Source organism: Schistocerca piceifrons, chromosome 1 (genome assembly GCF_021461385.2).
Source record: "Schistocerca piceifrons isolate TAMUIC-IGC-003096 chromosome 1, iqSchPice1.1, whole genome shotgun sequence".
NCBI lineage: Eukaryota > Metazoa > Arthropoda > Insecta > Orthoptera > Acrididae > Schistocerca > Schistocerca piceifrons.
In genome coordinates this window covers 926,959,264-926,971,293 of record NC_060138.1, presented here as the reverse complement: position 1 = coordinate 926,971,293, position 12,030 = coordinate 926,959,264, and the positions used below count along the sequence as shown (strand labels likewise).

The following is a 12,030-nucleotide window of genomic DNA, read 5'->3' as shown; positions in this document are numbered from 1 at the left end:
CGTCTCGCCTATCGCCGTCTCCTTACCAATTAACGGTGCGGGACCGAACGTTAATGTAGTCCTAACTGGACACAAAAGCAATTTCGAAGGTAATGAGCTACCTTGCCCCTTCTCCTACGTGGATACTACTGTCGTAATGGCATATTATTTTTGCGGATATTCAAACGAATCTGCTGCCTTATTAGTGTATTTTATTTAAACACAGTCGGCCTCTATGGCCGAGCGGTTCTAGGCACTTCAGTCCGGAAGCGCGCTGCTGCTACGGTCGCAGGTTCGAATCCTGTCTCGGGCATGGACCTGTGTGATGTCCTTAGGTTAGTTAGGTTTAAGTAGTTCTAAGTCTAGGGGACTGATGATCTCAGATGTTAAGTCCCATAGTGCTTAGAGCCATTTCAGCCATTAAAACGCAAAACGCTGTTTTTTTCCAAACAAAGTTGTTGACAGCACTTTCCCATATCTACGCCACGATACAGTTCCAGCAATCATTAACTGGTACATGAATTTTCATATCGTAGTCTCTGTCAGTGGTTCAGACTCTTTTCTTTACAACAAATAACTGGTAAGTTATAAAGTTCAAAGTCCGCCCCCGGTAGCTGAGTGGTCAGCGCGACAGACTGTCAATTCAAAGGACCCGGGTTCGATTCCCGGCTGGCTTGGAGATTTTCTCCGCTCAGAGACTGGGTGTTGTGTTGTCCTAATCATCGTCCTTTCATCCCCATCGACGCGCAGGTCGCTGAAGTGGTGTCAAATCGGAAGACTTGCACCAGGTGTACGGTCTACCCGACGGGAGGCCCTCGTCACACGACATATATACATATTAAGTTTAAAGAAAAAAAACACCCAAGCAAAAAAGGAAAGCTAGGTTCAAATCCCTGGCTATTCATTCGAAGTTGTTTTTGTTTCAGACGATGCCTACGAGTGAAGTGCGTCACCTCAAACGCTTAGAACCGCACGAAAATAAGCTTAGAATATAAATCGCTCGTGTTATGAGCCGTCCGCATGCAAAACTGAGCGTCTTGCTACGAGATACACTTGAAGTATCACCTACTTAGGGTCTAAAAGAGGACCTCAGATAACAAGAAGAAACAAAGTGTTCATACAACAGGACTAAAGACAGACATATTTAACTGTTACGACTTTCTGCTTTACTTCCCTCTGCTTGAAATAATTATGCTAGCTAAGCAACAAACTTTTTTACTGACCTGATTGCAACGCAAAGCTACTAAGTTTTCAAAGGGCAGGTATGGGATTTCAGTGAAGTGGTCAAAACGATGTGAAACAAGACATTGTGCACATCTGCCTAATCCCTCCTTTCCACATTCAACACATTTTCGTAACCTGTTTTTTGCCAGGCATACTGTAACATAGGCTCGTACTTCGGTGCAAAAAACTGATTGTGTAGCAAAATGGTTCAAATGGCTCTGAGCACTATGGGACTTAACATCTATGGTCATCAGTCCCCTAGAACTTAGAACTACTTAAACCTAACTAACCTAAGGACATCACACAACACCCAGTCATCACGAGGCAGAGAAAATCCCTGACCCCGCCGGGAATCGAACCCGGGAAGATTGTGTAGCAGAGAGTATAGTTTGATGAGGAAATAACGAACGTGTAATTTTAATTGTGGTTCTTCACACTGCAGTCTCACAAAATCAACGATCCTTCTCATGTAGAATTCGTACTATCTAAAGAAGACACATTAAGAGGTAGTCCATATTTCCTGGTTTCCTTGGCAACATTTTGAGCGTAAAATCCTGACAGAGTACGATCTTGCTATCGTCTTGCGACCGTTGCATGACATTAGCAGACAAGAGCTGCATCTTGTATAAGAATGGTTCATACATCCTGTTTTGGGACGAGAGAGTTGTATTCTAAGCACATTTTCGTGCAGTTCTGAACCTTCGAGGTCACACGCTTCCTCGTTAGATTTTTCTTCAAATAGGCAAAGGCTGTTTCCTTCACCTATCCACCTATTTCAAATGATTACTGTTCTGTCTCTAAATACAGTAGTTTATGTCAAAGGGCCGTTAAACTCTAACGATATCTTTGCCCTATTCATCCTGCTTCACACGAACTACTGGTTTTAATTAAAACTTTTCCAGGATTGTTTTATGTCTTACGCAATGTTGTTGATACGATCTCACATGTATGACGAGTAGTTGCACCACTGTATTTTATTCAATTGTAGGCTAACTGCACTGCCTATGTCTTATGGATTGTAAGACACTTCTTACTCCAAAAATTTCAATGACAACCCCACACCGATGACTGTCTTTCTTCATACTGATGGGTCTAGCGCCAATTCCACTGGAATAAGTACGTTACGAAAACCAGTTTGACGGTCGTCCTCGTGGGAAAAAATGTATACGTGCCGCCGAGTCTCAGGTGACACCCTTCTATTTTATCTTCTCTGACCGTAACTCCACAACGAATACTGACCACGCGTGACTGTTAAATAAACTTTCTTGTTCAAGATAAATATTAATCTTGAAGCTCGATTTGACATCTGGAATGGTAGCCGTGCGGTTCTAGGCGCTACAGTCTGGAACCGCGCGACCGCTCCTGTAGCAGGTTCGAATCCTGCCTCGGGCATGGATGTGTGTGATATCCTCAGAAGTTAAGTCCCATACTGCTCAGAGCCATTTGAACCATTTGACATCTGGAATGTTCAAGGACAATATATTACAAAGCCTTTGTTTTGGGATGTTTCATTACACTTCCTGTCACCACGTGCCAGAGATTTTAGTTATTATTTTAATTTTAATTCAAGTGGATACCTATGTATATTTCTGATGATTTCTTATTACGATACACGAACAGGACGGCAGTTAACAGGCAAGGAGTGTCTCACGTACAGTAGCTCCATCTGCGTCGTGGCTGCCAGGGCTAGGTCTGCGGTGCCGTCAGCACAGCCTATGGGTAAGTGGCGGAAACATTTACTGCAAACCGCGGACGTAGCTTACAGTTTACCTTGTGAGTTTCGAAATAATCCACATACGAGTATTATTATGATTATGCTTCAGCAGTTGTTCAGCAGGGACAAGGCTGCCTGGAGTAGAACAATACGACCATTGCATCTTCTGACGCGTTTTTTGCTTGTTTAAGCACTTCCAAGATTGTTTGCAGCTCTATTGTAGTTATTACCACTACCGGTGGAAGTTTGTATCATCCATACTGCATATCTGCTGCATCGATGTGGGCACTTCCGCTCACTTGACCAGATTTTGAGCCGTAGTGTGTAATCCGAATTTCTACGGAACCTCGGAGCGCGCGCCGTTTCTATCGCCGTCTCTTTCTCCTTGGCCATAAATAAGGCAGTGCTGGCATTATGAAAACGTCCAGCAGCCTCAGAAACAAAATAAACGCACACTCATAAAATTTCGGAGACAGCTCCTTTAGGTTTACAATAGTCGTGTTTGAAATGCATCATTAGTTAAGCACTGCTTCAAAATGGTACAGATCCACAGACACAGGAATATATCATTTGCCTCTGGAGATAGTTATCTTCTAATTTTAGGTGAAGATCAATTGTAAGCGTTGTCCATCGGAGCAGTGCATTCTGTATAGGAAAACGTAGTGAGACGCTGAATAAGAACGATAAGCAGCTTCAGGCATCATAAAGTCAGTGTCTGATATAGCTCGAATGTTGCAGAAAAAGTGCCATTCAACTAAGCACTGATTTGCTATCCTTTATCGGTGCTACACATAAAAGTTTCCAGCATAATGTAGATAAGCATGTAGTACAAAAATAATTAGTGAAGGTACTGAGACGCGAACTGTATGCAAGTTATGATGATCTGAATTCCTCTGGCAACAATGAAAAATATAATACGATGTCGTTTGTAATAATCATCAGTATCAGCGCTCCTAAGAAATGGCTGTGAGCCGAACTTCTCTGAAGAACTGACGAAGACTTAGTTTTGACGTGTACTGCTCTAAAAGCGCTATCCCGATGACAATGCAGAATAAATATTCCATGTGAAGTTCATCGATCTTATTACCTCTTTAACCACTGTCCAGTCTCTATAGCAATTTCGTTTAAGCACCTTATACAATTTTATCGGCTTCGGCCTTCATCAGAATTAAAACGAAAGTAGTATGTAGTACCGTATCGCATTCCCTGCATCATCAAAAACTGCAAACCGGACGACCGGGCGAGGTTGCTTCGCCCCCTTCAGGCTAACACGGACTCCCACCCTCCCGTCGGAAGCTGTGGGAGAAGTGCACTGTGAGGGCTTAATAACCGACGCTGATTGGATAAGCTCATTGCTCAGAGAGACGCTGTTCCGGAACAGCAACTAATGGCAGTTCTACAGCACGGATATTAGCTAGCTCAACAACACCTCGGGTGGGCCCTTTCAATAACGACCTCGCCTCACTCGAGAAATGCAGAAAGGCATTCCAGATACGTAGCCCGAGCAGCGCTCATGAAGACACGCGTAATTGAGAGGTGAGAGTTGATGAGAAACCATTTACTACGAGGGAAACCGTAGCCAGTAGACCTGTACTCTCGGCTATACTCCATGAATTCCAAGCCAAGATGTTTCCATCAGGGAAAGCTTCAAGGCCACCGTAGTCAGCATGATTCCCCCATACAACAGCCAAGGTTAGCCATGTACTGCCTCCAAACACAGCAGAAACATCACACGTGAACTGCATTCTTAGTCCACGAAACACATTTGGGCCACCAATAAGCTGCTGCTTATTGAATTGTCCAGCCAAGTCAGTGTCTATTGCTTTCAAAGACTTGTACACAGAAACACTGCGCCGCCAACGTCGTCGATAGCCACGTCGCAGAGGCAATGCAGCGGTACGTTAACACAACGCAAAAGACAGGGGATACAAACTTTATTTAAAGGATGTAACTTCAAACAACATAGTTAATACAACGCAAATTTATCAGTAGCCGGCCGCTGTGACCGAGCGCCTCTAGGCGCTTCAGTCTGGAACCGCGCGACCGCTACGGTCGCAGATTCGAATCCTGCCTCTGGCATGGATGTGTGTGATGTCCTTAGGTTAGTTAGGTTTAAGTAGTTCTAAGTTCTAGGGGACTGACGACCTCAGATGTTAAGTCCGATAGTGCTCAGAGCCATTTGAACCTTTTTTTTTTTTTTTAATCGATGACGGTGTTCCGAACTTGCCGCAAATTTGGTCTTTGTCTGTTTGTGATTTCGGCAATAGTCTGTGATTTAGGTCCTTTATTTCGCATACTTCTAGAAGGTGCGCCTGGAAAGTCGGTGAATAGTATCATAAAATAAAGAAAACAAGAGTTACAAACAAAATATCCTTACTGACCTTCAAAGTAATCGCCATAAGCTACAACACGCTTCTGACATCGGTTGTAAAGCTGCTGGGAACTGCCATCGTACGCCTGTTGTGGAATCGCTCGGGGCACCGTGGTCAAGCTTTGTTAGGTATCCGTATCATTGCGGGAGATGAGACCTGGTACCACCAACGGCAGGAAACCAAGCGACAGTCAACGGAAAGGTGTTCATCGTCTTCCCCGCCTCCGCTGGGTAGAAATTTACGTTGGATCAAGCACATGCTGTCGAAACAGGAGATCAACATCGTCTTGAGTTTCATCAGATCACTTTTTGAGGGGTAGGGAAGACAATGAACACCATGACACTGAATGGCGATTGGTCTCCCGATGGCATTGGTGGCACCAGGTCTCTTCTCCTGCAATGACGCGGGTATCGAACAACGGGTGACCACGATTCACCAATAGCATTAATTGGGAGAACTAAGTTAAGACTTAACGCTGGATTTCCACAGAGCGATTTGAACCCATCTTCACAATAAACCACGTCCAGCATCTTAACCACTGCATCGCGTCATTCGGTACTCCGAGTACAGAGCAGACTCGCAGACTACTCTCTGTGTGTTAGGAAACATTCCCAAGGGCGTACCTAGGATCCGAGCTATAGAGGGGGCCAGCTCATACATGTTTCGTGAAAGTGGGAAGATTGGGAGGAAACGAAGCGTAGTGTCTTCAAAATAAAACTCAGAACTGTATTTGTCAGTCACCAGACATACTAATGTCACCACTTTACAGCACGTATCTATTATCTACAATTTACGTAACGGAGAGAGTAGCTTATATGAGATTAGTACGTATTATTTTGCTGTCAATTCTTTTCATATCCACATTTTTTGTAACTTTGGTCACAACTGGTTAACACAAAAACACGGTGTACTGAACGTAAAATGCTACTGCAATCTTTCAGGAGAGAGACATCGGACATTTTCTGTTGCAAGGAAAATAGAGTTAACGGGAAATGATTTTGAGATTTCATGACAAATGGCGCTGAATACACTTGCTACTAAGGAAGTCATTACCCATTACATGTTTTGTTTTCTTCAGACTGATACTGAACTGATACGTCCGTCTGTGAGTCGGGGCAGGATGTAAGCTCGGTTCGCGATCATAACCTTTTTTGTAAGAAAATGTGGGGGGGGGGGGGGGGGGGGAGGGCGGAGGAGTGAGGGAGGCAGCTGCCATTCCGTGCCCCTCGCTGAGTACGCCCTTGATTAGTTCCTGGGGTGAACTTACCGTGTTGATACACACTGTGCGCGTCTGCAAAGTTAGGGCAAACCTTCGAACAAGCAAACAACGCAGTGCGAGGAGAATGCTTACCTCGTACGCCACGGTGAGGCTCGTCTTCTCCTGCTTCAGCTGCTCGCTGCGTGCCTTGTACTGCAGCATGCTCCGCATCGAATCTTCCATCCTACAACACAGAACCACCCTATTAGCAGAGAAAATACACAATGATTCGCCTATGCAATTATTACTATCTATCAGAATTTCTTCATAATGCACTTTATTTCTAAATCAGTGTATTACGATAAGGCTTCTGTCGATAGATCTGTGAGCGGTCCTATAACCCTTCATGCCAACGATATAGCAAGCATGGCGTACGAACAATTTAGTCACCCCCCCAGAAGATATCACAATAAAACTGTGTAACACCACCGCTAGACCTGACACTGGCCACAGTTCGGCAATGGGAAAGGTCCACAAGATTTTTCAGGTATGCCATATATACCTCAAGCTACTCATTGATGTTTGTATCGTGTAAGCTACGCTTCATCAGCTGTTCCAAATAGCCCCAGATATTTTCTATTATATTCAGATCGTGTGACTTGGCGGGCTGGTCGGGTCAAACTACGAACGTAGGCGTGCAGCTCCGATAACCCTGCTTTTTTCATCTTCGAAGACGGAAGTGTCCACAGGACACTCATTACGAAGACGTAGAAGAAAGGACCACGCTTGTTACCCGAGAATGTTGAAATAAACATCCCGGTTCACGGTAGCCAGAATGAGTGGTCGTAGTGAACATATAGACAGTTCTATAACATTTACTGCGTGAGTCGCCGAAGTAATTATATATTCCTTGCTATTCCACGATTTGCATTCTGGTCGTTCTGGTCTTTTCACAAAAACAGGTCCTTCTAGAGTTATAAATTCGATGCTCTACTCAATATTTCCTGCGTCAGAGATTTATGTCCGCTGCCTTCAAGTAACTTGCTGTTATACTGGTAATTTCGAGATTGTTCCGACTCATTAAGTTCCGTTTTCTCCCAAAAACACAGAGGCCAGGAAAATAAGAACAGTTGAGTTCCGCACACAGTAGCAACACTTGAATTGCTTGTAGTGTAGCGTCGCAGAGGACACGGTGGCGTGATCGATTTAGAATCTCACGTTCGATATCGACCGTTTGGAGCCCGCCGCTTCGATAGGCAAACGTTCTTGGAAATTACCATCTGGGCAAACATTAATAGTGGAATTCAGCCGTAAAATACTTATGAACGGATAATACTTTGAAAGCGAACCAAGTACTATAGTGACATTAGGGGACGCGCTCTAAATTGCTGTAGAGCCTTAAATGTAACAAAAATAATACGAATATAAGTTTTAATACGAGAAACAGCACAATGGATAATTTCATTTACCAACAATTAACTGACAGCACCAAGTTACCAATGATTTTTTACGAGATACTTCGCTTCAGACTGACTGCGCTCATTCGTTTTCCCTTTGGTCTCGACCGGTCTATAAACTTAGAATCTGGCAACACATAGTCTATCAAGAGAAACTTAGCTATCATTGTTGGTTGTTTAACTGACTTGAAAAGTATAGTCTGTTAATGAGTGAAGTTATGTATTTTCCTTAGCCGTCGGGAACAGTCATGTGTACAGTCACTAACGTCAGTATGTTATGAGAAACGCAAATGAAGTGTAATATCTGTAAACAGTCATCTAAAATTAATTACCTTGGAAGTGTTTTTGTAACACCTGCATGTCGGCGTGGTTCTTCGAACAGCAGAAGTCACGTCGACACCATGATACAAAGAATAATTATAATTCCAAGGAACAGAGGAACTGTTATACATCGACACGTAACAGACTATTGAACTGAAAATCGTTCTTCTAAATTTCACTTTAACTGCAGCATCTTCAGTCTGGAACCGCGTGACCGCTACGGTCGCAGGTCCGAATCCTGCCTCGGGCATGGATGTGTGTGCTGTCCTTCGGTTAGTTAGGTTTAAGTAGTTCTAAGTTCTAGGGGACTGATGGCCACAGATGTTAAGTCCCATAGTGCTCAGAGCCATTTGACCCATTTTTAACTGCAGCATCGCCATTCAAGACAGTTAACTCTGTATTTGATAAAACTTATTTCTTATCTTACAGTAACAACACTTGCGTAGCAAAGGTCAGAGATAATATTTTTCTTCATCGCAGCACGAAATTTTACGAAGTGACTGTAAGTAGAGATATTGCTGCAGTCATGAGCTTTCAATTCGTCTAATTAAATGATATGCTGTTGTCATATCTACAACCAGACATTTAACAAAGACTTCATTCATCAGAGAATGAGCTTGACGCAAAACGACAAAGAAACAAAACGAGAAGTATAGTTACAGTCCGCCTATTTGAAAAACACTTTTGGAAGACAGACAAGCTTTACGTCTAAAAACTGTATACTGTCCACAATGCCTTTCACTGGTTGTATAATTGCATTTAGTTCGCCATGATTAGCTAGACACGGAAGTTCTTTCACAAATGAATTACTCCTCAATAGAAAGTAACCGAATGTGTCTCAAAATAGCCACGGTCGCTAACTCGCTTGTACTGAAGCCTGCGACTCGGAGAAATGCGAGTTCGGAATTTTCATCGTAAGGAAAAGAAAAATGGTGGCATCAGTTCCCGCTTGTATCCGAAAGCTACACGTATGTGTCTCAGCACAAACCACGACCACCAAAGTAAAGGCATCAGGATAGTTGACTTTTAATAATAATGAAGTAGGAAAGACGCAGAGGACACGTGAAGGTACTTAGGCTGCGAAAGGTAGCACAGTTCAAATGGCAAAGAACAGTCGAAGTGTTGGGCTTCGCCTTTCTACAGCTTACGAACGAACGCATCCTCCCCAGTTGCTCTACATTTCTGAATCCACAGTGTCACGTATGAAAGGAAATGGTGGACACATAAGCCAAGTATCACGCCAGCATCAAGGTAGAGACCAGCGAAAACTGCTAAGAATGATTCAAAATACTCGAGAACCGCGACGGCTTGTGAGACATTAGAATTTAATGCTGGAGTTGCCAGACGTTGGCCTTCGATGTACCATCCGAGCACAAAGACCGGAGAAAGTGCCTGTGTTTTGATCACCACATTGGGGCTGCTATAGGCCAAGCATTGTCTTTATGGGAAGTGTCCAAATTTGTAATCCTGCAAATGCAAGAAGACTCTTGTATGATACTTAGATTAAATGGTATATTACCCACCTATAGACCTGACGTCACTTCGAGTCTTTTGCACGTCTGCAGTCTGCAACGGGGTCAACACCACCGTAACACTTTGGTGCACTGTTCGCAACTCTCTTGCAAAGAAGGGGAGCGTCGTATATCTTGCAGACTCTTTGGAAACCAAAGAGAGGTAGCGACAGGGTGAATAACTGCAGGAAAGCTCTCTCTATCACATACAAATGGACAGATATCCTACAATTTACTTTGGACGACCTGTGACACAAGTTACTGGCAGTAAATACTATACAGTGAAGTCTTCTAGCGTCCGCCCCTGGTAGCTGAGTGGTGAGCGCTACAGACCGTCAATTCTAAGGGCCCGGGTTCGATTCCCGGCTGGGTCGGAGATTTTCTCCGCTCAGGGACTGGGTGTTGTGTTGTCCTAATCATCATCATTTCATCCCCATCGATGCTCAAGTCGCCGAAGTGGCGTCAAATCGAATGACTTGCACCAGGCGGGCGGTCTACTCGACGGGAGGCCCTCGTCACACGCCATATGGTTCAAATGGCTCTGAGCACTATGGAACTTAACAGCTGTGGTCATCAGTCCCCTAGAACTTAGAACTACTTAAACCTAACTAACCTAAGGACATCACACACATCCATGCCCGAGGCAGGATTCGAACCTACGACCGTAGCAGTCGCACGGTTCCGGATTGCGCGTCTAGAACTGCGAGACCACCGCGGCCGGCTCACACGCCATATATATTATAGCCATGTGGCAACGATAGTAAACAGGGGACCTGTCGATGACACGGCATGAAGTCTTTGCGAATCACATTACGTGAACCCACTTGTACGGTAGCTATGCCTCGCAGGCAGGCGGGTGAACAATACACGCAGATGTCGGCATTTGAGAGAGGACGTGTAGTTGGGCTTAAGGAAGCCGGTTCGGGTAACCAGAGAATCACTCGACGTTTGAACAGGAGTTATGTCACTATTGGACGATGTTGACAGGAATGGGTCAAGCGGTCGACCTAGAGAGACGACAGAACGCGATGACCGAGCAATCGTCGGAGAGGCACTCAGAGCCCCGGATTCATCGTTATCATCGATGCGACGTGTAAGCTGTGCCTTAGTGACCACAAGGACCATTACTCCTAATAGGCGGCTCACAGAATCGGGGTTGAGTATACGGCGTCCCCTGCACCGACCACCATTTACCACTGTACACCAGCAAACCCGATTGCCGTGGCGTCGGGCACATTCGGCCTGGAATCTCATTGTCTGGAGTAGAATTGTCTTCAGTTATGATCCGGCTTCGAACTGAGCCCCTGTGATCAACGAAGGCGTATCTGGAGATGTCCCGGACAGCGGTGGGCTATCAACCCGACTGTCGCCCGCTATGCGGCCCGACAGCCACCAGTGATGGTGTGAGTGCAATTTCAAGTCATAGCAGGACTCCTTTGGTTGTCACCTTCGGCACAGCGGTACGTCGACGATAATCTACGTCCCATTTTGCTACTTTGCTGCCATTCTAGGCAAGCCATCCTGGGCTTACATTTCACCAAGATAATGCCCGCCACGCACATGGCGAGAATTACTACTGCTAGTCTTCGTGTTTGCCCAACCCTAGCTTGCCCAGCAAAATAGCCGGATCTCTCTCCAAATGAGAATGTCGCCGCGCGGAGTGGCCGCGCGGTCTAGGGCGCCATGTCACGGATTGCGCAGCCCTTCCCGTCGGAGGTTCGAGCCGTCCCTCGGACATGGGCGTGCATGTGTGGTTCTTAGTATAAGTTAATTTAAGTAGTGCGTAAGTGTAGGGACCGGTGACCTCAGCAGTTTGATCCCACGGACAATAGAACATTTGAGAATGTTTGGGACATTATAGGCAGAGCACTCCAACAAACTTGTGCTACCGTGTCAATTGAACAGAATTTAGCACGATACCCCTCAGGAGGAACCCATAATCTGTACCAATGCCAAGCCGGATAGTTGCTTGCATAAGGGCCAGAGGTGGACCAACGTGTTAATAACTTGCTCAATTTTTGAAGCTCTTCTCTCGAATAAGTCATCCATTCTTCTGAAATTGTAATCATTGGTTTGTCTGTACTTGTACATCATATCTACTGATTACCGTCCCAATCGAAAAATTCCTTCGTGGTGCTTTTTCTTTTTGTCCTACGAGTGTACGTGCCAGCGCAGAAAGATGAGTAGACGTGTAGACGTGACAGAATGACAGAAAGGACTCTCCTGTTTGGACTTGCCCGTGACCACACCGTGA

The 12,030-nt window shown here is 44.9% G+C and overlaps 1 protein-coding gene across 1 annotated transcript in view; it reads right to left on the bottom strand.

The window, feature by feature from the left end:
* LOC124776545 overlaps positions 1 to 12,030 on the bottom strand; it is a 149,739-nt gene that overhangs the window by 95,593 nt on the left and 42,116 nt on the right. The window contains exon 3 of the mRNA XM_047251580.1: positions 6,641 to 6,731. Within this exon, the coding sequence (XP_047107536.1) occupies positions 6,641 to 6,731 (91 nt within the window). The remainder of the gene's footprint in view (positions 1 to 6,640; positions 6,732 to 12,030) is intronic.